Source organism: Taudactylus pleione, unplaced genomic scaffold, assembly GCF_031769625.1.
Source record: "Taudactylus pleione unplaced genomic scaffold, aTauple2 ptg000251l, whole genome shotgun sequence".
Taxonomy (NCBI): Eukaryota; Metazoa; Chordata; class Amphibia; order Anura; family Myobatrachidae; genus Taudactylus; species Taudactylus pleione.
Window position 1 is genome coordinate 4,974,820 of NW_028284653.1, and position 20,723 is coordinate 4,995,542.

Below are 20,723 nucleotides of genomic sequence, written 5' to 3' on the forward strand. Positions count from 1 at the left end.
GCTAATCATCATTTACTCCCATTCCTTACCAGATTTTCATTCCAACCAATCAACTAGTTGGCTGGTTGGATGTAAGTTGGTCTAGTGTGTGGCCAGCTTTAGACATAGAGTGCCTGATTCAGACCCGCTCGTAAGCGTCCGCATGCTCGCTCTGAGCGATGGTTGCACAACTGCGCATGCATATGGTTCATAATGTGCATGCGCAAACCAGTCATTGCGGTCGGAAATCATGCACTCGTAAAACACAGAGGGGCTGCTATTTTGAGTGACAGAATGTGCCGTTTGTGGGTGGTAACGGGAAGGTGCTTGAAAACGGGGGAGTGGTTGTGCGAACGCAGGCATGCTCAACGGTCAAAAGGACGTTCAATGGGAGTGCATAATTAGCAAGGAGCGTCATCGATCACGTCACTTGGTTGTCTTTTAGCCTGAACTGCTCGCAGTGATTACGGGAAGTAATTCCTACCTCAAGTGCTGCGAGCAGTTCAGATGCCGTTCGATGTTCCCAATTAATCTAATAAAAACAGGAGATGACGTGATTTGCGAACGGCAAAGGGGAGTCTTGAAAAAAGAGTGCATTTAGCGGACGCTTGCACAGACATAGAGGCGTCCTCACACCGCAAAGAGCGAGCGCTCAATTTAAATATACGGCCCCTTTTTTAGAGCGAGCAGCCGCAAATAGCATCCAGGTCTGAATCAGGCCCAGAGGGCGTCCTTAAGCCTGGCCATGCGATTGTGGAATTTGCATACCCAGCCCGTCGGAAGCGAAAGTGCGTTGCGCTGCAAACGGGTCTGAATGAGCTCCTTAACCCCTATTGGTCCCCGAGTATATCCATTGAGCCGAATACAACTTCTGGTGTTGTGTGTTCCATCTTTCTATTCCACCAACCTATGTGTTCCACCCATCAGTGACTTCCAGTTTTCGCGACGAGTGGAAGCCGGAAACATGCAGTTGTTTGTTCAGCTTTCACACGAGGACCTTGTGTGTGGATGGAACTGTTTATAAGAGGCAGCTGGGCTGTCCGGATTTTGAATAGAGATGCACTCATCAGCACCAATACTAGACTATGAGAGGATTGGATCGAAACCTCGGAGTGGACCTCTTGGATTATATGGACTATTATACTAATTGACTTCCGGAATGAGTATTCTTGGCTTTGTGATTTTATGGGGATTGTAATTTTTTGTGTAGCTAATTTAGCGTATTTATTATATTTATCATTTTAGGATGTTTTAAATGGTAACAGGCAGGCATCTAAATCTAGGGATGCTGGGCCATCTTCGATCGGGATGCTGGGCACCGAGCGCAGATAGCCACAGGGGAGGGAGGGTTAGGTTTAGGGTTCCTGGGGGGGACTTAGGGTTAGGCACCCCGTCGGGAGGTTAGGTTTAGGCTAGGGGAAGGGGGGGTTAGGGTTAGGCACCCCCGGGGAGAGGTTAGGGTTAGGCACCCCCACCGGGAGGACTTAGGTTTAGGTGGCAGGGAAGGGGGGATTAGGTTTAGGCACTTAGAGGGGGGGATTAGGGTTAGGCACTGGGGGGGAAGGTTAGGGATAGGCACCCCTAAGGGAGGGTTAGGGGGTAGAATTAGGTTAGGGAATACTTACCTTGGACAATCAGGATTTCCTCCTCTGCCGGGATGCCGCTGTCGGGATTCCAACCGATGGGCATGGGTCTGGCGGTAAATCGTACCGATTCCTTTTAAACACACAGCAATATTGGGGTATAAATACCATTCCCTGGTGGGTCTTAACCACATCCTGAGGAAGGACTGTGTGGTCTGAAACACATAGATGGTGGTGGACCCTTTTTATACCTAAACAGAAGAGAGCTGATATCATCTGGCTATTTGTTTCCATCTGGCTGAGATTACCTTGCCTCCCAGGTTTATTTAAGGAGATCTGTATGCCTTAAATAGCCTCATCCTTCTGTTTAGTGCCTGTATATGGTAAACCATGTTTTATGTTTTTATGGAAAAAATGAATGCTTATGGAGAAGCTTGTTTTTTGGAAAAGGAGGTGAAATATATTGGAGACTGTCTTGCCATAAAGATACCTTTATGTGAATGTGACAAGGGGTGCATAAGAGAATCGCTATAGGAAAGGAAGAAAAAGTTAACATAAGAAACCTTTCAAGGACCGGTATGGTTTTTATTTGGAGAGTTCGAACCAGATTGGCGTTATTCAGTCTGAACACAGCAGAGAATTGAAAGCTGGTGGAGAAACAAAATTGGGAGCACTGTGTATCCCAGTTGTATAGAACTTGCATGTTTCCCTGTGTTTTAATTGTAGGTTAGTGCATAAATGCAGAACTACGCCATTCCAAGTACTGAAAAGAAATGGGTTCAATATGCTAAAGCCCACAGCCAACAAAAGGAGAATCTTGGTGTAATTTCTCTAGAAGTTCATCTGTGGTCAGGCTCTACCAGGTAAATGAGCCCCTAAGGGGCACATTTATAAAAAAAAAATTACTAAGATAATGTTAAAATGAGTGGTGGAACACTCTTTTCACATTATTTTCGTATTACAGAAATATATGATAGGCAATTGGAGGAAAATTTGCAAAATTCTCCTCTTTAAATTTGCATTATTTTAGTAAGCAAATCGCATTTCCCATACTTGTAATGGGAAATGTGATTTGCTCAAATTCACTAAAATAAAACTGTAAAAAAACACTAACGCTATCTGAAGATGGCATAATGCATGCTTCCCTCTGGTTCCCCTACTCTTGCTCAGCCTTCCCTGCCTGCTGACAGGCAGAGCAGAGCCAGGAGTAGGCTTCGGTGTGTCTAAATAGACCACAGGCTAATCACAGTGAAAAAAATTGTTAAAAAACAAACTAAAAAAAATAAAAAACAGTGATCCAGTGAGGCGTCCCGGTTATCTGATAGATGTGAACTGAGATGCTGTGAAGTTCTGGCCGACATTTCACTCTATAGTACAGATCAGATGACAGAGCCGAGCCCAGCGATCAAATGACTGGATCACAGAGGAGCTCACCGGATCACCTGAAAGTAGGTAAGTGTAAAATTAGCGGAGCAGTGGGGGGAGATTAGATGGCGCGCATGCGCAGTCACACTCTCAAGAAGTTTTGTGATAAAAATACCCTGAGAAGTGCGGGAAGAGGATTCACAAGAACAGAGCTTTCTCACAAGCTCTGTCTCTGCATGCGATATTTGTTACATGCTTGTGTTGTATTCAAATATTTCATTGCGAATTTGGGCAATTTTATCACATCCAGTCCGCATCCGAGATGTGAAGTGTGATAAATACAGTATGCCCCTAATAGAGTATCAATGTATAATTTGAGTGCAGAGTCTGAAACCTAAAAGAGTGGGGGGGCCTTTAGGCAGTGGACCCATCAGGGATTTCCCCTGTACCTCTGTGAGCCAGTCCGACCCTGCTATTACTAAAGTTGTACTGTTATTGTCAGATTGTTCAAAATTGGATGTCAGGCAGACTTTAAGTAATTTTTTTATTTTTTGTAAATTATTCTCAAGAATTTAAATAATTATGCAAGCAGTACAGTAGATATAAGTTATTATTATTATTATTATTATTATTATTATTATTAAATAACTAGTTTTCTATTTTTAAATGTTATATTTAAGCAAGTGAGTCTGCAATAAAAGAAACCAAATTAAAATATATTACCCATATTAAGTAACCCAGCAACATTTGAAAGCTGACTACTACTTCTATCTCAATTTATATCTATTTATATCTATCTCATATAAAAATATATATATATATATCACAGAAAAAAAACGCACACAAACGAGGCTCAAAGTTTTTCATTGGGTGCTGAAGTCATATATTGGATCAATAAACATGGATATCATTCAAGAACTGTATGATAAAGACCAAGACAAACCACCATTAGTTGCAAAAATGTCCATGATAAAGTGCATTAGCATTTTTAGCAGCAGATGTATAGAAAACTTAATGGTAGACAGGCATGTTACTTACATTTGTATCAAAGCAGCCATATCTATCACAGTAGCAGATGGCCTGTGATGTCTCTTATTTCCCTTGATCAATTGTATGCTCTATTATGGAAAGTTTAATATGAAACCAGATCTGTCAAGTTAATGTTCTGTTTACAAAATGGTTTCCATTTATTATTATTATAATTTATTTATATGGCGCCACAAATGTTCCGCAGCGCCTTACAAAGCACATAAACAAATTGTAGACAAGTGACTTACAGAACAATACACTACAGGACCAGGACATGGATAATATATATTGCTACATTAGTGACCATAACACCCAGATAAGCAACAGAGCATAAGCAACCAAGTGTTGGGTGCCCTAGTGGTGAGTAAGAAGTAGATGAACCTAAAGTAGGGAGAAGCACAAGAGGGTAGAGGGCCCTGCTCATAAGAGTTTACATTCTAAAAGGGGAGGGGAAGACAAAATAGGGGTGACACAGATGGAGAGGAAGGTGTATGTATCAAGGAGTTAGAATGATAGCTGGAAGGCTTTGATGAAGTAGTGGGTCTTGAGAGCCCGTTTGAAGGATTGCAAAGAGGTGGAGAGTCTGATGGGGAGTGGGAGAGAGTTCCAGAGGTGATGAGCGGTGCGGGCCAAATCTTGGAGGCGGGAGTGGGAGGAAGTAATCAGCTGGAATGAAAGGCGGCGTGAATTAGTTGAACAAAGAGAGCGGAGAGGAGAGTGAAGGGAGATGAGATCAGAGATGTATATGGGGGAAGATTGGGTGATTGCTTTGTAAGCTTTCCATTGAAAGCTTAGGTTTGAAATGAGCAAACCCATTACAGTAATCATGATTTACAGCAGAACTGTGGCATCACTATGTGGTGTGGGTGGTGCGGACTGCACTAGGTGTCAATCACCGAGGGGGTGACAACAAAATACCAGCTCCTTCTCTGTCATTCAGGAGCCAGGTGCTGCTGTGTGATGTTTTTGTGCAGCGCCCAGCTCCCGGTCACTGGGGAGGAGTTGGCAATGCAGGGAGAATGAGTCTCTGGGGGCAGCCCAGCATCTCCAGAAGTGCTCCCAGAGTGAGGAGACCAAGGGTGTTCCACAAGGTCATACGCCTTCCCCTTGATGCAATGTCCTATTTCTGGCACACTCAGGTTGTCTATTTGGCACACTGGGTGTCACCAACCCCACTGGAACCACTTATTAGTACAGCAAATAGATACATACGTCAAATGTAAAGTAATAAAGTGTATGTTACGGTTAAAAGAATTTTTGTTTACAGTACTGTAAAAAGATTTATATATATATAGGATTACTAATAGATGGACATATATGTACTGAGAACGTATGTACTGTAGTGAAAAGACACACGTAATAAATAAAAAAAAACATATTGACATTGATATATTCTGTCAGACACATCTCAGAATGTGTCCAACTAAAAATGGACCGCTGCTGTCCACTCCTCCCGGCCCTCTCTTCTGCACTATGGGAGAGACATCATGACGTCTCTCCCATCTCCCGCTGTGGGGCGAGCCGGAAGACGGAGCTCATGAGTGAGCTCCAGCCGGCTCCCTCCTTGAATGCAGCAGCCAATGAGTGGCGGCTGCTGTGTTTGTTACTGTGTAGTGCTGTCCGCTCTCACTGCAGTCTGCACTACACTTGTGGGTCTCAGGGGACACTAGCGGCAGTTGCAGCAGCAGCTATGGGCCCCTGCACCACAGCGGGCCTCAGTGCAAGCCACCGGCTGCACCACCGCTAGTTCTGCCACTGCCCTTTGCCCTTCTATTCAGTGGAGGTGGCTTTCCAGGTATCGCACAATCTGGAGACAGGTGCTGCCAGGGTAACAACATTATTGCTCCCTTGGCCTAGATGTGGCCCAGAATTTATCCATACTAGTTCTCCAGAAGATTTAAAAAAACAAACTTGCTTGGGTCTCTGTTGCCAAGTCTACAATATTATAAGTATTATAAATCTTAAAATATTGACAAATGTAATTTTAACATTATCCTTTCCAGAGGACTCATTGCCTGATTCAGCACGGATTGCTATAGCGATCGCGGCTGCGATTACGCACACAGGTCTGCTGCAAAAATATGCTATGGTTTGCAATCGGAAAGCCATCTCACAGCCAGCATAGAGACATCCACTACCTTTATCTCACATCTGTAATACCTTGCAGTCCTGCATATACATCGAGAATATAGAGTAACATGGGACCCTCACGAATAATTACAGCAGGTCTAACCTTAGTCAGAAATTGCAAGTCTTGTCGCACACATTAAGCACTCAAGTTGCATATGCCGTTGCAGTGGCTAATTTACGCATGCCCAGGTAATGGCATTCAAACGGACTGGCACACCTGCATTTCTCCTACCGCCCCCCATCACCAGCCCCAAATGCTGATGTCCCATCACTCACTCTGCTATGGCTTTCTTTCTGCATGAGTGATAGCAGTGTGATCGCAATCCTATCCCGCGCATGTGCACTGCAATGCATGCGCAGTATGCAACAATTGGACATCTGCGTACATGGTTGCAATTGCGATCCGTGCTGAATAAGGCCCTCAGTCTTGATGAAATAGAGGTCCATATGTTTACTTTCATGGCTATAATAAGATTTTCCATGGTAATGGGTTAATAGGCAAATGGTTGTAGATTGAAGGGAGATTTCTTGGGGTTTGGTATAAAAGATAGATAAGAATAAGATAGACAATGTCTAGATTTACAACAGATGTTAGACAGCAATAGGTCGAAAGGGACAAAAGTTTGACACAGTACAAAAAATCTTCACAAAAAATGGTCGACACAAAAATGGTCAACTCTTTTTTGTTGTTTTCTAACCCTAATCTTCACCCTAATTATTACCATAACCCTCCCCTTGGTGCCTAACCCTCCCTCCTGGTGCCTATTACTAACCATTGGGGTATGTGCCTAACCCTAACCGTCCCTTCTAGTACCTAACCCTAACCCTCCAGTAAATGCCTAACCCTAAAAACAAGTTAAAAAAATGTTACAACCATTTTTGTGTCGACCTTTTTTTTCTGTGGCGACTTTTTGACACTGTCAACATTTGTGCATTTCGACCTTCATCCGAGTTGCCCTTTTCTGTGTTGACCTTTTGTCCCTGTTGACCTTTTGTCACTGTCAACCTATTGCCTGTCTAACATCCGTTGTCTATCTACTGTAGACATTGTCAAACTATTAAATGTTTATCTATTGACTGGAACCCGTTTCCATGCTACTTTACAATATTTTTTACACAGATTTAATATCTCCCTAATTTAGCCAAAGTTAAGGGGCCTATCCACTAGGCGACCTGAAAGACTGAACGACTAGCGTTCAGACCTTTAGGTCGCCGAGGTGCGGTGCCCACAATTGAACGACATTCAGTGCAGGAGTTCGACCTCCTATCTCTGAACATGCCGAACCTGATGAGCGTTGTCAGGTTGACGGGCATGTTCAGTAGATAGTCGGGGTCGGCAAGGACCCAGTATGCACGCGCATCACTGGTCGTTGCGGCTATCCATTAAACGACTTTGTGAACAATGGTCGGATTGTTCACAAAGTCGGGTAATAGATAGGCCCCTTTAGAAGTAGCAACCACTGAAATAATAATGGGGAGAAGTCTGAAGTGGACCAAGATTTTCAAAAAACAATGGGAAATAAACCTTGTATTCCATTACAAAAACACCAAATTTACAGATGAAGCATGTTTGTTTTGAATAATGCTGATACTTGTTCAATTGATACAAATGCATAGGAGAATGTCATATTATCTCTATATATTCACAATTCACATAAGGCCTCATTAAGGGCTCTATTTATTAATATTATTTTTACTAAAATAAAGTGAAAAAGGGTTTTTTCACACCCTTTTCACATTATTTTAGTATCACCTAAAGATACTAAAGGGCAATTGGAGTTGAATTCGTAAAATTCTACTCCAAGCCCTAATTATCACTTATTTTTAGTAAGCAGATCGCATTTCCCATAATTGTAATGGGAAATGTGATCTGGCCAAAGTTACTAAAAATAAATTGTGAAAAAATACCTGGGAAAGCCCTGTGATAATAACACCACCTGGAGGTGGCGTTATCCAGGGTCTTCCCCGGTTACCGGACAGAGCGGAGCTGGCCCCAGTGATCAGATGTGTGGTCTAAACAGACCACATGCTCATACACTGCAAAAAAATAAAAAATTGCTAAAAAAAATATTTTTACCTGAGTCCAGGGACCGGTGATCAGGGCTTTGGTGATTTCTCCCCTTTGCGAAAATACCGTGATAAGTGTGCGGAGGGGATTCGCAGGGACAGAGATTTATCGCAGCTCTGTCCCTGCAGGGGATTTTTAGTAAATCCCTGTGATATTGCCTGCAGTTGCAATGCGAATTCAGTCTGTAATATCACACTACAATCTGCATTCAAAATGCCGATTGTAGTAAATAGAGCCCTAATTTAGAGTTGGACGCATTTGCAAACAGCCAGCCACAACTTCATATACTAGAGGTATTTAATTACTGTCAGCAGGTGATAAATCCTCAAACAGTAAATAAGAAGTGGCCAGATAGTGGTACTGGTAATCATCAACATTATTGCGTATATTTGCACAAGGCCTCTAGCAACCACAAGAACAAAAAAACCTCCTGGCAGGTTGCCCACCTTTTACTTTGCAGATGTAAGGAAACAAAAGACAACAATACTATTCACAAAAATACATGCAGACATATTTTTATGCATTTTTTGGGTGCATGTGCAGTATATAGCAATGTATATTATCCATGTCCTGGTCCTGTATTGCATTGTTCTGTAAGTCACTGGTCAACAATTTGTTTATGTACTTTGTAAGACGCTGTGGAACACTCGTGGCGCCATATAAATAAATGACATTAATAATAATATGACAATGTGTATTTTACATATAGATGATCTTCTGTGAGAGTGTGCAAAGGTTAGAGACACCAAGCATGAGCTTGGAAGTGGGAACCCAATTATGCCATTTGTCTCGTTGAAGAAAAAAAGTAGTATTGTTTTATCTATCAATATGGTGATCTGGAATAATGAAGAGTATAGGTAAAACGTTATCTTGATTGGAAATAGTTTTTCATAGCAAACCAGTTCATTCTAAATACATTATTTATTTCCCATCCCTTCTGCTACATAGGAGGTTTCTGTCTACCCTGGGCTTGCCTTAGGACACCTACACTACGGCTTCACAGGTATAGCAATTTTAGCTACAATTCTTGGACTAATAATAATACATTATTTGGAGTTGGCTGTATCAGCAGATAGCCTGGCAAAATGTTATTATTTTATTTTACAACTATATCTATTTTTTTAACATAACTTTCACATAACGACATTGTGCATGTTAGTAGTATGTTTTGGAACATATTTTAATAGACATACTGTATGCATTATTTATTTTATACACAGAAATCAATTGTAACCCTACTTATATTTTAATCTTATATTTTTATAGACAGAGATAATGATTGTTCTGAAATTCATTTTCTGCCTAGCAGGTAAGTACAAGTTACTGTGCATTCTTATTCATATGTTGCACTATTCAATTCTTCTAACTTGGAAATAATTTTAGATGCATGTTTTTAGTATTGATATTGTTCATTTTGCATGGACAGTGTGTTTGTGTGATGGATAACACGTTTGTTCTATAGTGGTGAATGATTGATAGCTTAATTTGAATAATAGTACATAATAGTATGTTTTTTTGTAGTTATATACTAACAACAACGGCAGGAAATTGCTGTCATTAAGATTATCTAGTTATTCTAAATGGTGATTGACAGGACTTGGAAACATTTATGAAACCTGTCAAAAAGAAATACTGTGCAAATACAGACTAGTTGAAAAAAATTGCACTGAATAGCACTTGCCCTATGCTTCTACTCTGATAGAAGTGCTGCTTATCAACTGTATTCACAGTGACTCAATGGAAACTGAGTATTTTGAAACTCCTTAAAAGTGCAAGCATACAAAAATATGGTCTGTCAGTGCATGCTGTCACTTGTAATGCTACAATTGCTTGCTACTAAATTTGAATGCATAACCGCCTACTCTACTGGAATGTTAAGGAGTCTCACAAATTTTAGTACATCAACCTGGACTCCCAGGCGAGGAGGTTCCCTTCGGCATCCCACCCACTGTCCTAATGAAGTAGGTGAATGGGGGTTTATGACACAAATTGCTACTGTTTACTTAATTATGGCTCTGCCTCCTGCTGCACCAAGGAGGGGCCACAAAGACACATATTGTGTTGCCATGCCAGCGCACTTGGCACTTTGACTTCCCCCCTAGGATCTCCTGGAAAAGTGGTTACTAAATAAAGGCAAGTATGTTTTAAACGTTTTTGTCCTTAGTACCAACTGGCTTCAAGGTAGGGCCCATTGTTACTCAGCATTGGGCGTTTCATCTCTAGGTGCAGGGGTCCGATCGTTAGTTTCATCAGCAACCTTTTTATTTAGTTGTCACCATCTTGCCTGTGTGAAACACATCTATTTTATATGACTACATTTTTGAAGGTAAGGCCATAAGATTTTGAGGGTAAGGCCACCTCACGGCACCTTATTGCCCCCTCCCCCCCATTTTATTATTTTAATCTGTAACGGGATTGTTTTCTCCTGGATGGAAGGTGAACCACATGCTTGTGGAGCAGATGAATATACAGTGAGTGTCTGTTTCAGGTGACAGTGTTGCTGTGTGCCCCTAGAATGGGAGGTGTCAGAGGGACACAGGTCTACCTATCACACACTTAGGTAGCCCGAGATGACAGCTTGTGTGAGGCAACTCCCGTGCATTGTACTTGCATGCGAATCTGTTTGCATGTTTTTCCCTCATTGACAATTCAGAGTGCAGAGCCATAACTAGACTTGTTGGTGCCCCTCCCCCAAGCTCATATTTTTTAATTAGGGACATAAGGGGTGTGCCCAAAAAAGGGGAGCGGCATCATGGATAAGGGGATTTGTCCATCAGAACAGCCATGCACAAGCCTGGAGCCGGCAGTGTAGATCACCAGTTGAGGGTACAGAAAGAGTGCTACTTGTAGTGTATATGTAACAAATACCCTGTGCAGGTAGCTGAATTTCTCGGGAAAAGGTACTCGAGGTGTGCTGGTAACACCTGGGTCGAGAATCGGTGGTCGTGTTCAGGAATACCATCAGAAATAATGTGTTGCAGTTAGCTGTGTATGTAAAACAGAAGAGGATGTGACTGGAGGTGTTTGGGGAGGTAGCCAGATGGAGGGGGAGTCAACCAGGGAGAAGATCCATGGATATTTCTGGAACATGCCAAGACACCAAAAACACAGCCAAATGCAACTTATGTGTAGTAGATCCTTTTTTATATGAACCAGTAAAAAACATTCAAACCCATATATTAAATTAAAAATCATCTGATCTGACCAGTCAATGCTGCATACAATACAGAAAGGGAGCGTCATATAGTGCTACCTTCACAACAGAGTTGGCAGCTTGGCATGGTATCTGTCTTCAAAGACTTTCCCCTTTGTCTTAACAGGTGGCTTTCCGATGCAGGCCTTATTACAATGAGGTCTAAAGTAGGGATGTGCAGGCTCGGATAGGTTCGAGTTTGCACGTGGAGTTCGGATTTTTCCCTCCAAAAAAACGGAACTCAGAACGAGGCAAAACGTCATCTTACATGGACGAACATCATCATTCCTGGACAAAAGACCAGGAATGATGATGTTCGTCCATGTAAGATGACGTTTTGCCTCGTTCTGAGTTCCGTTTTTTTGGAGGGAAAAATCCGAACTCCACGTGCAAACTCGAACCTATCCGAGCCTGCACATCCCTAGTCTAAAGTAGAGATGAGCGGTTTGGTTTTAGTCGGCTATGTTCGGATCTCAATTTATTGGTTACCCGGCTCTAGAGTGTTTTGGATAGCCAATATACAAAACACATGTGCTAATTTAGCTAAACTGACCGAGTCAAAACAGGACCACTCATCTCTAGTCTAAAGGAGGGCCACATACCCAGGTGTGGCCACTGCGAATAACCCATTAATAAAATAGCCCTGGATATTTTCTTTTTCATATCATCTTTTGCATATGGGTATGTAAAATGTCAACATGGCTTTCACTGAGATTGTTCAGCACACTTTGGAAGTGATTGGAAAAAAAAGTGAGTTATAAAACTGGTATCTCATGTTGTTTTTCCCTTCTGATGGTATTTAATGATAAAGTGGTTGATGTTTCAAGCAGTGAAAAGAGTGGAGAAATGTGCCATTAGAGAAGTTGCCCAATCAGCTTCTAACTATCATTTTATAGAATGTACTTAATACATTCTACCTCAAAGCTGATTGGTTGCTATTGGTAACTTTTCCAATGGTCCACGTCTCCATTCTATTCACTGCTTAGTACGTCAACCCCAAATATATTTAGAATAGCTTAAATAAGGTGGAGACATGTTAGGGATGCAAGTGTCCTTGTGTAGGAAATTGCTCAGCAAATTCTCAGCACATAAACATGTGGAACATGTAACATTTGGTGGGCTGATGAATTATCATCAGTGCCTATAAAAAAAAGTAGATAAACTGAGGTCATCAAGAGCTGTAGAGAGCAGCATGCCGAGGTATTGTAGTAGATACAGGTACTGTAGTGGGCGTGGATTCATTGCCCAGACACGGTCACACCTCCTACAAAAAAAGTCTGAAAAATATAAATTCTGGTGCTGCAAAGCTGTGTGCCCCTCAACCAGGGGAAGATTGTGCCCCCACCCCCGCACATCAGGAGTAGGCAGAGGATACTGCTGCTGAGCTCAGAGGCTGCAGCCTTCATGGACCCACCGCAGCCCAGCACACAGCACCAGTGCCACGTGCCACACACTGGAACGCAGTGTACCCCTCATCCAGGGACAGATCCAAGAGGGTGCAATCAATGTAATCATGCCCACTTCTCCCCCCGCACATCAGGTGTGGGCAGGGGAGACTGCTACTGAGGTCAGCGACAGCAGCCTTCCTGGATGCACCGCAGCCCAGCCTACAGAAGCATATGAGGGAGGAGGAGGCGGCGGACAAGGGCCCTTCCAACAAGCCTGGGTAATTAGTACCTGCTCCCTCCCTTCCTGGCACACCTGAGGTTATCTAGTGGTTGTGGAACTACAACCCTCAGCATTGAAAGGAACAACATGAAGGGACAGTTGAAGGTCCACAGGTTGTAAAGTCCTAATACAGCAGGACCAGAAGACCAGAAGAAATTGTTTTGGCATTAACAGTTTTGATAGGTAATATGACAATGGGGATGAGGCATATGTGTTTGAGCATCTGTATGTTTAGTCCTAATAATCAAGCTACTATAGGACAAGGTTCCTGATCACCTGGACCCTGATGAACGTTGCTACAGGGCTCACTACTTTCACTGGCATTAGGAAACAGGATGGAATTGAGCTTTCCAAAACACATAGAAATATTTGACCATAATCACTTGGGTTTGCGAGTAGCAGGTGTGGTAGGTACTGAGGCTGTGTGTTTTCTTCTTACACTGAATTATTCTGGATTTCTGTTCTGTATATGGCAGTCAGTTTGATATTTGTATTACTCTCTGAATTTTGGTGGGGTGCTCTCTATGACTGGTAGCTTTCAGTGTCTATTCTGACTAAGCAATATGTTAGGAATCACAGTATATTAAGGCCTCCTTTATCTTTGTGACATTTGTGTATATTGGACTTGGGGATTATAGGGTTGATGGTCACTTTTTAGTTGGCATTGAAAACTGTTTTATTTTGAGAATAGTTTTTAACCTACTACCTCAGTCACAGTATTGATGTTATAGAAACATGCAAATTTTCCAAAGGGGAACATTGGGAAGTTACTCGTACTGTATCTGTAGTTCAGACACAAAGACACTTCCCCTTTGCTGCTTCTATGATTTGATCTGTTGTTTTGATCATTGGCATTGGACAGGGCATAACTGAACCACTACAGTTTGTGCTGTTAAAATCCCTATGTGTGTGCAAGTGACATATACAATGTGAACAAAGCATGAAGAATTCAGAACACATTATACCTGCAACTAGTGCTTACGTGTTTTATGTATGGTTACCCCTGCATTTCAGAAATCATGCAGGTGTATGCCCTTTTTGCTCCATCCTCATGAGGAAATTAGAAGACCCATATGAAGAGCAGAATTTTATCTGTTAGGTGCTAAGTGAATGGTGTGGAAAACAGACATACTGTACAAGCAATGCTGGAGAATAGTCCATGTGCCTGAACCTGTAAATGTTCTGTGATGTGACAAGTATTCAAAATTAAGCCTTGGCATTCTCAGCAACAGGTAGCACTACATGTAATGAATGTTTTAACATTCTTATCTTGTGATATAAAGTATTAGATTGCTTGAATACTTATTTAAATGTTACAACAAATGCATTACAGGTTTATAAACAGTGAAAGTACTTCCCAAAATACAATGGAGTCACCACTCACTGTATACGGCATAAGTGCCTCAGGTGAAGTCAATGACATTTTCACAGTTATATGTTACACTTTCCTTCAGTATGTGGTTATTAGAACAAGTTCTGCCAAGTATAGTCTGTAATGCTATGTCAAGTCTCTAGGGCTCTATTTGAGGTTTAACATGCAAGACAAAACCTGTTTTAAGAGGCTGATCCCTGGAGGGGAGTTACAAAGGGTCTGAAAATATTTTACACCAGGTGTAATATGGTCCTTTGCTTTTTATAGCATTGTATTAAATATGTCAACTCAATAAATCTCAAGTCACAAGCAAATGCATTTTTTAACCATAACACATTCCTTTTTAATACTAATTTCATTAGTTTGCTTACCAGCAACATGGTGCTATTTGACAGTGTGAACCGATAACTAAGTAATTTTTTCACAAACTGTACTCTATACACTTTACTATATTCGTTCTTTTATTATTTTATCTGCCACAATACTATAAACCTCCCAAACATAGATGTTCATAATAGTATGCTTAGGCTTGATGTACCTGTAGATGGATTTAAAAAAAAAAAAAAAAAAAAAAAGCATTCTACATATTACCTCTGTATGGCCACCATCACTGTGAAACTGGCTTATTTAGCCATCTGTAAAAATAGTTACAAAGGCCCAATTTAAAGGTGAAATTTATTATTATTATTATTATTATTATTATTATTATTATTATATGTAGCACATGTTTTATGCAAGAGGATAGTGAAAAGGTTTACCAATTTCTTAGGTTTGATGAACAACTAACTAGATATTGGGAAGATTGTTTATTCTAGTCTGTTTTCTAAACAACAATCTGCAGTATACCTGGTTGGTAATTCAGGGATATTGAAAAAGAGAGCTGATCATACATCTTATTCAAAAACTATAATTATTTAGTGTTGAAATGGCACAAATTTAATTTATTTTAAAAATTATAATTATTTAATAGCAAATAAGCATGGTATATATATTTTAAACAATAAAAATAAAGATAAAATCAACATGTTGTCTCCATTTTTAGCCTGACATATGAAAAACACTTCCACAATTTAAATACATAGATTTGCTAGGCACAATAGTAAGCAATATGCATATAAAATCATTTGTAATCTTTTTTTTTTTTTTACTATTTTAATATCTACATTTGATTTCCACATTTTGTAACTCAATGTATATATTGCAGACCATAAGGGAAATTAGGCTTGCCTGCTGGTACATATATTGGGCCAAATGTAATAGGGTGTGAGTTTAGAAAATGTGAGAGTTTAGCAGTAAACTCTCACATTGGTCGAGTTTTATCTTCAAAATGGGAAAACATTTGGATGAGAGTTTAAAGTTTCAATCGTGAGAGTTTTTTGAGTCTGAAAAACATGACAGTTTGCATGTAATTGGGAATCATAAAAGTTTTGTACCCAATTAATCATCAACCAGTTTTAGGGCCCCAGCGAAGATTATTTACCATCTGGTAGTTTATCATGTCCAAAGCGTCCATTTACTCCAAAGCTTTTGCCATTCATTACACTATTTTGCTACATGGAATATAGGGTCTCATTCAGAGATGTACGCTGTTCTGATTTTTACTCAGTTGAGCAATTATCAGTCGACTGACCATGCATCCATTGAAATGTGCATGCGCCAACCCCCAATGCAATCCCACATGCATACCTTCAAGGATCACGGTGTGGAGCAGGAAATGGGGGAGGATCATCAAAACACAGACAAGTCGGTGTCATTTTGGGGGCGGGTCACAGCAGGCATCTGCAATCCCCTACATGCATAAGATGGCTCCAGCATCTCAGTCCAGGCGCCCATGCTATGAGACCATAGGGTTACCCACATAGGCGATTATCGGAGAACCTGCATATGAGCTGTAAATGTGTACGCAGTTGCGGTACTGTTTGTGATGGCTCCAGTGGGCATTTTAGTACTGTTTTGGGAGAGTGCTATTTTGCAAACAACCACTCCTCCGCAGGGGCGCCGAAAGGGGGGGTACAAATTATCCCGGGCTTGCTGCAGGGGCCTGGTGAGGGCCGGGTCTGGCACCGCTCCCCCTCCCTCTTAAGTCACAGCAGCCCAGCACATGCTGCTGCGTGCTGGGCTGCACTGGGAGACTGGTCGTGGCTGCTAGAGCAGCAGCCGGAGCAGTTTCCTATGCCTATGGGGGGAGCGATTACGCTGATCTCGCCCCCCATTGGCTGTGCGCCGGGCTGAGGGACACACAGCAATGGTAAAAGGTTTTAGGTGTGCTTGTGTGGGCGCTTCTAGGGTCAGAGCAAGCCTAAATGTGACTGTGAGTCTCCCTAATTAGAACTCACAAGGGTAACAATAATGGCAGAAAAAGAATGTTACAAATAATTGGCGCTAGCCCAATAAACCATAAAAAGATATTATTTATTAAACATGTAAATATGTGCATAGACAATTATGCACTGATCACCCAACAGATAATCTGGTGGATATGGGTACATAAAACATTGAACAACAGTATGCAGAAATAATGTGCCAGAAATTATCATAAAAAGGCCTTAACAAAGAGGGCTAAGTTCTCCAGAACTTGGAATCATAAAACATGTCATATAAGTAAAAAGAAGGTCCTACTGCCAACTGTGAAAAGAAGCTGCAGGTGTTTAGGCTAAAAAAGCATGCAGAGGCACCGGTTCCCCTGCATGTGGCTCCTAGGCTTTACCAGTTGGGATACATCCTTATTGCTGCATCAGGGGTCAGGGTAGCATAGGGGTACACCAACATGTTTCGAGACGCTTCCTGGTCTCTTCCTCAAGGCTGTGCCCCCATTCGTGGCAATGAAATGAAAAAAAATTCTAAGGGGGCGTGGCCACACCTCCCACGATTAGGTCACACCCCCTGTCACCTGGGCCCGGCGCGGCTCTCGTCGGCCCTGCTCCTCAGCAGCATACGAAATCGCAGTTGCAATTGCAACACCCTACATCTCTGAATCAGGACCATAAAGGTAAGGTACAGTTAGATCAAAACAATATATAGTTATTGAATAGTGTAAATAAGTATTGCACTTTCCAGTTTTATATATATATATATATATATATATATATACACAGCATTATTTAACCGTTACAGGATCTGAGAAGACCAGATAACTTCAAAGCTGCCTTTATTTCAAGGTTTTAATTATAGACATGTAATTTTAAATATATGCATGCAGAGACCTGTGTGTGTGCCTCATGTACTATATATTGTATAACTAGGATGAACAAATGATACACCACTGAAATCAGGTGTTCACACCACTTGTTAAAGGATACTGAAGTGAAAGACTACCACGCAAAGCAGTGTTGCCTACCACCTGTCACTAATATAAAGACGGGGCAAAGTTATTTTTAACCAGGTGACATAATTGAGTATCTGTCATGGAGAATAACAATGTCTACAATTATTAGAATTAGACTAAGAATAACAATTATTAGTCACGTTGCACACACTATTAAGTGTTTTAGAATGATTAGAGATAATGTGACACAATGAAATTGTCTCTATTAGGTAAATGACAGATTGCATATCTTAGCTAAAAGTAGTCCCTGGCTCTTTCTTCAACTATCTTGCACATAATAAAATCTTGCTTTTGTGATTTTAGTGCTTGAGACAGTACACAATTACAATGATTAAACATACATGTCAACTTCAGGCCGTAAAAGCGCAATGGCTCTGTGGGCAGCACTATCACTGTCCTTCAGCCTTGCTTCTGGCTACCCGGGTGCCTGGAATGGCACTCTGCAGCCAGGGTCGCTTTTGCAGTGCCATCCAGAGACTCCTGTGGATGCTTCAGATGGGCAGACTGCGGTCTGTGCAGCTGACCAGGTGTCCTCAGGATGCCCGGTCAGCGCTGCACTTACCAGTGATGGCAGCCCCGTCCCTTTTGCGCGAAGTCACGATGTAATTTGTGCGACAGCATGATGTCATTCTTACAAAATCATGACATTGCACGCTCTGGGGGCTGGGTTGGCACATGGTGCATTTGTGCCCTGTTATTGCCCTGGTCATCTTGATGGGAAATCCAGTGAGAGACCTAATGCAATGGTATAAAGCAATAGTGTATCAGAGAGAAAATAAGTGCTAAACTGCACTGTGCGGCTGATGCTGAGTTGAATGCATCTGTGGCTGACCCCCCATACAGTGGCAGCAGCCTGCTTACCAGTTTATGTAAAAGCAGGAATCCACTTGTGTATGCTGAACATCTGAGTGTCTGCATGTGGAGTGCCGTCCTACCCACTGTTTTTCCATCCGCAGTCGTGACCATCATCATTAGTATCTAGACTTGCACTCACCCCATGCTGGATGTAAAAGATCTGTCATGAAATTGGCATCCCACCTTCGTCCGTCAGCTTACACGCCCTCAACACTCCCCTGACATTCCCACTAGATGGGACAGTTGTGTGTGTCCGCATAGTGCCCACACAGTTACTGCCAAGAAACACCCATTTCACACAAAGCGTAGTCCATAAATGGATGGAACAATCTGTCCACACTATATGCACTATATATATTTGCGAGACCCGTCGCTTGCATCCATCTCAGAATCAGGCCCTGTGCCCTCTTGTCTATAATGTCTCTTTGGTATAAAGAGAAAAGGACTCTTTGTGGGGGCACACTATAGGTACCGAGATAAGGCTAATATAGCCGGATAAAAATTAACTTTTAATGAAAATATGTTAAAAAGGAGCAATTATAACAAATTTGTGACATACAACAGAAAACATTTCAATAGAAATAAATGTAGTGCTGATTCAGCAATATGATACAACGCCAGTAAAACACAGACCAGGCATTTAGAAATGATAAATGTGGTACATCTGTTTCATATTCATTAATCAGTACTAATGCCTGCATGCACTAGATCAATTAGCAGAAAACTGTACATTAGACAACCCAGTGCTGATGTCTAAATTACCAATAAAGTGATTGACCAGAGAATCAAGAGGTAACTAATGTAACACATATAATACAGTACCATCTGGTGACATAATGGCCATTTAACATATCGCCAGCATCACATTAGAAAACACATGTATGACACTTATTGGTCTAAAATATGTTCACACTGCTGCAGTCAAAATGTCAAAAAGGTAAACTGATAAGGTTCGTGGCCGTCTGCCCTGATGCGCCTGGCAGTGCAGGGGGTGTACGCCACTTACCTGATTAGTCTGCAGTCCAGTGATACAGTCTGTGCTAGTGTCAGTTGCACGAGTGCGGTTTTCCTTTCCTTGTTCTAGTATGTCTCTTTGGTAGTCAGGACTACTAATCTTAGGCTTTGTATAACATAGTCATCTATACATGGGGAATTAGGTATCTATAAACTATAAGCTCTCACAAGCAGGGCTCTTCAACCTTTGGTCCTCACACTGTACTATATTTACAGTCAGCACCTCTGATAATTTCTGTCTGCCTTTCCCAGTTGTCAATTACTTACTTGTATAAATAACTGTTTGATTTTTCCCATTGTACTGTCTGTTTGAACCTTTTTATATTGCAATGTTTGTATCATTGTTATTTTTCCTGTACCACGATACAAAAACTTAGTGGAGTCAAATACATAAAATATAATACTAATTGTTCAGATTTGTAAGGAATATCTGTTAATGCATTCAACTTTATAACTCCGAATACTGTATCTTGTAGATAACTAAAGAGCCTGGAAAGAATGTGGTTTAGGTAATCATTATTAATACAATCTGGAAGCTTTTATCTACAATCTAAAATATTTTTAGAACTTGAGGGCAAGACTAACCTTTTAACCTTCAAGTCACCTCTTATAGTTGTCTCTACCTGTGTAAAATGGCTTGGTATAATTATTAACATATACAATTAATTTTACCATTGCCTTAAAAAGAAAAAACATAAGTTATAAGCATTACATACATGTTTAATTAATATTTATAGACGCTAGTAAGTACTCATACTAGTTGAATGATTTTTATATACTGTACATCATGCAAGTTACATAATTACTGCAGGCCTATACAGCCATGGCCAAAAGTTTTGAGAATGACACAAGTATTGGTTTTCACAAAGTCTGTGCGTTGCGGGCCCCCCTTGAGCCCGTGAGCACTGCATACCCTGTACCCATTATAAATATGCCCCAGTATATATATATATATATATATATATACATACACACGCACAATATATATATATATATATATATATATATATATATTAGGGATGTGCAGGCTCGGATAGGTTCGGATTTACATACATACATATACACACGCACATAGTGTATATATATATATATATATATACAAAAAGCAACATGGTATGGGGTGCAACATGGTATGTGACCAC

The 20,723-nt window shown here is 41.1% G+C and overlaps 1 protein-coding gene across 2 annotated transcripts in view; it reads left to right on the forward strand.

Moving 5' to 3' along the window:
• LAMB4 (laminin subunit beta 4) overlaps positions 1 to 20,723 on the forward strand; it is a 269,670-nt gene that overhangs the window by 37,201 nt on the left and 211,746 nt on the right. The window contains exons 2-3 of one of the 2 annotated variants that reach the window (XM_088480192.1): positions 9,103 to 9,157; positions 9,421 to 9,463. In XM_088480192.1, coding sequence (XP_088336318.1) covers positions 9,430 to 9,463 — 34 coding nt within the window. In that variant the 5' untranslated portion in view covers positions 9,103 to 9,157; positions 9,421 to 9,429. The remainder of the gene's footprint in view (positions 1 to 9,102; positions 9,158 to 9,420; positions 9,464 to 20,723) is intronic. The other variant, XM_088480193.1, reaches the window with a different exon arrangement.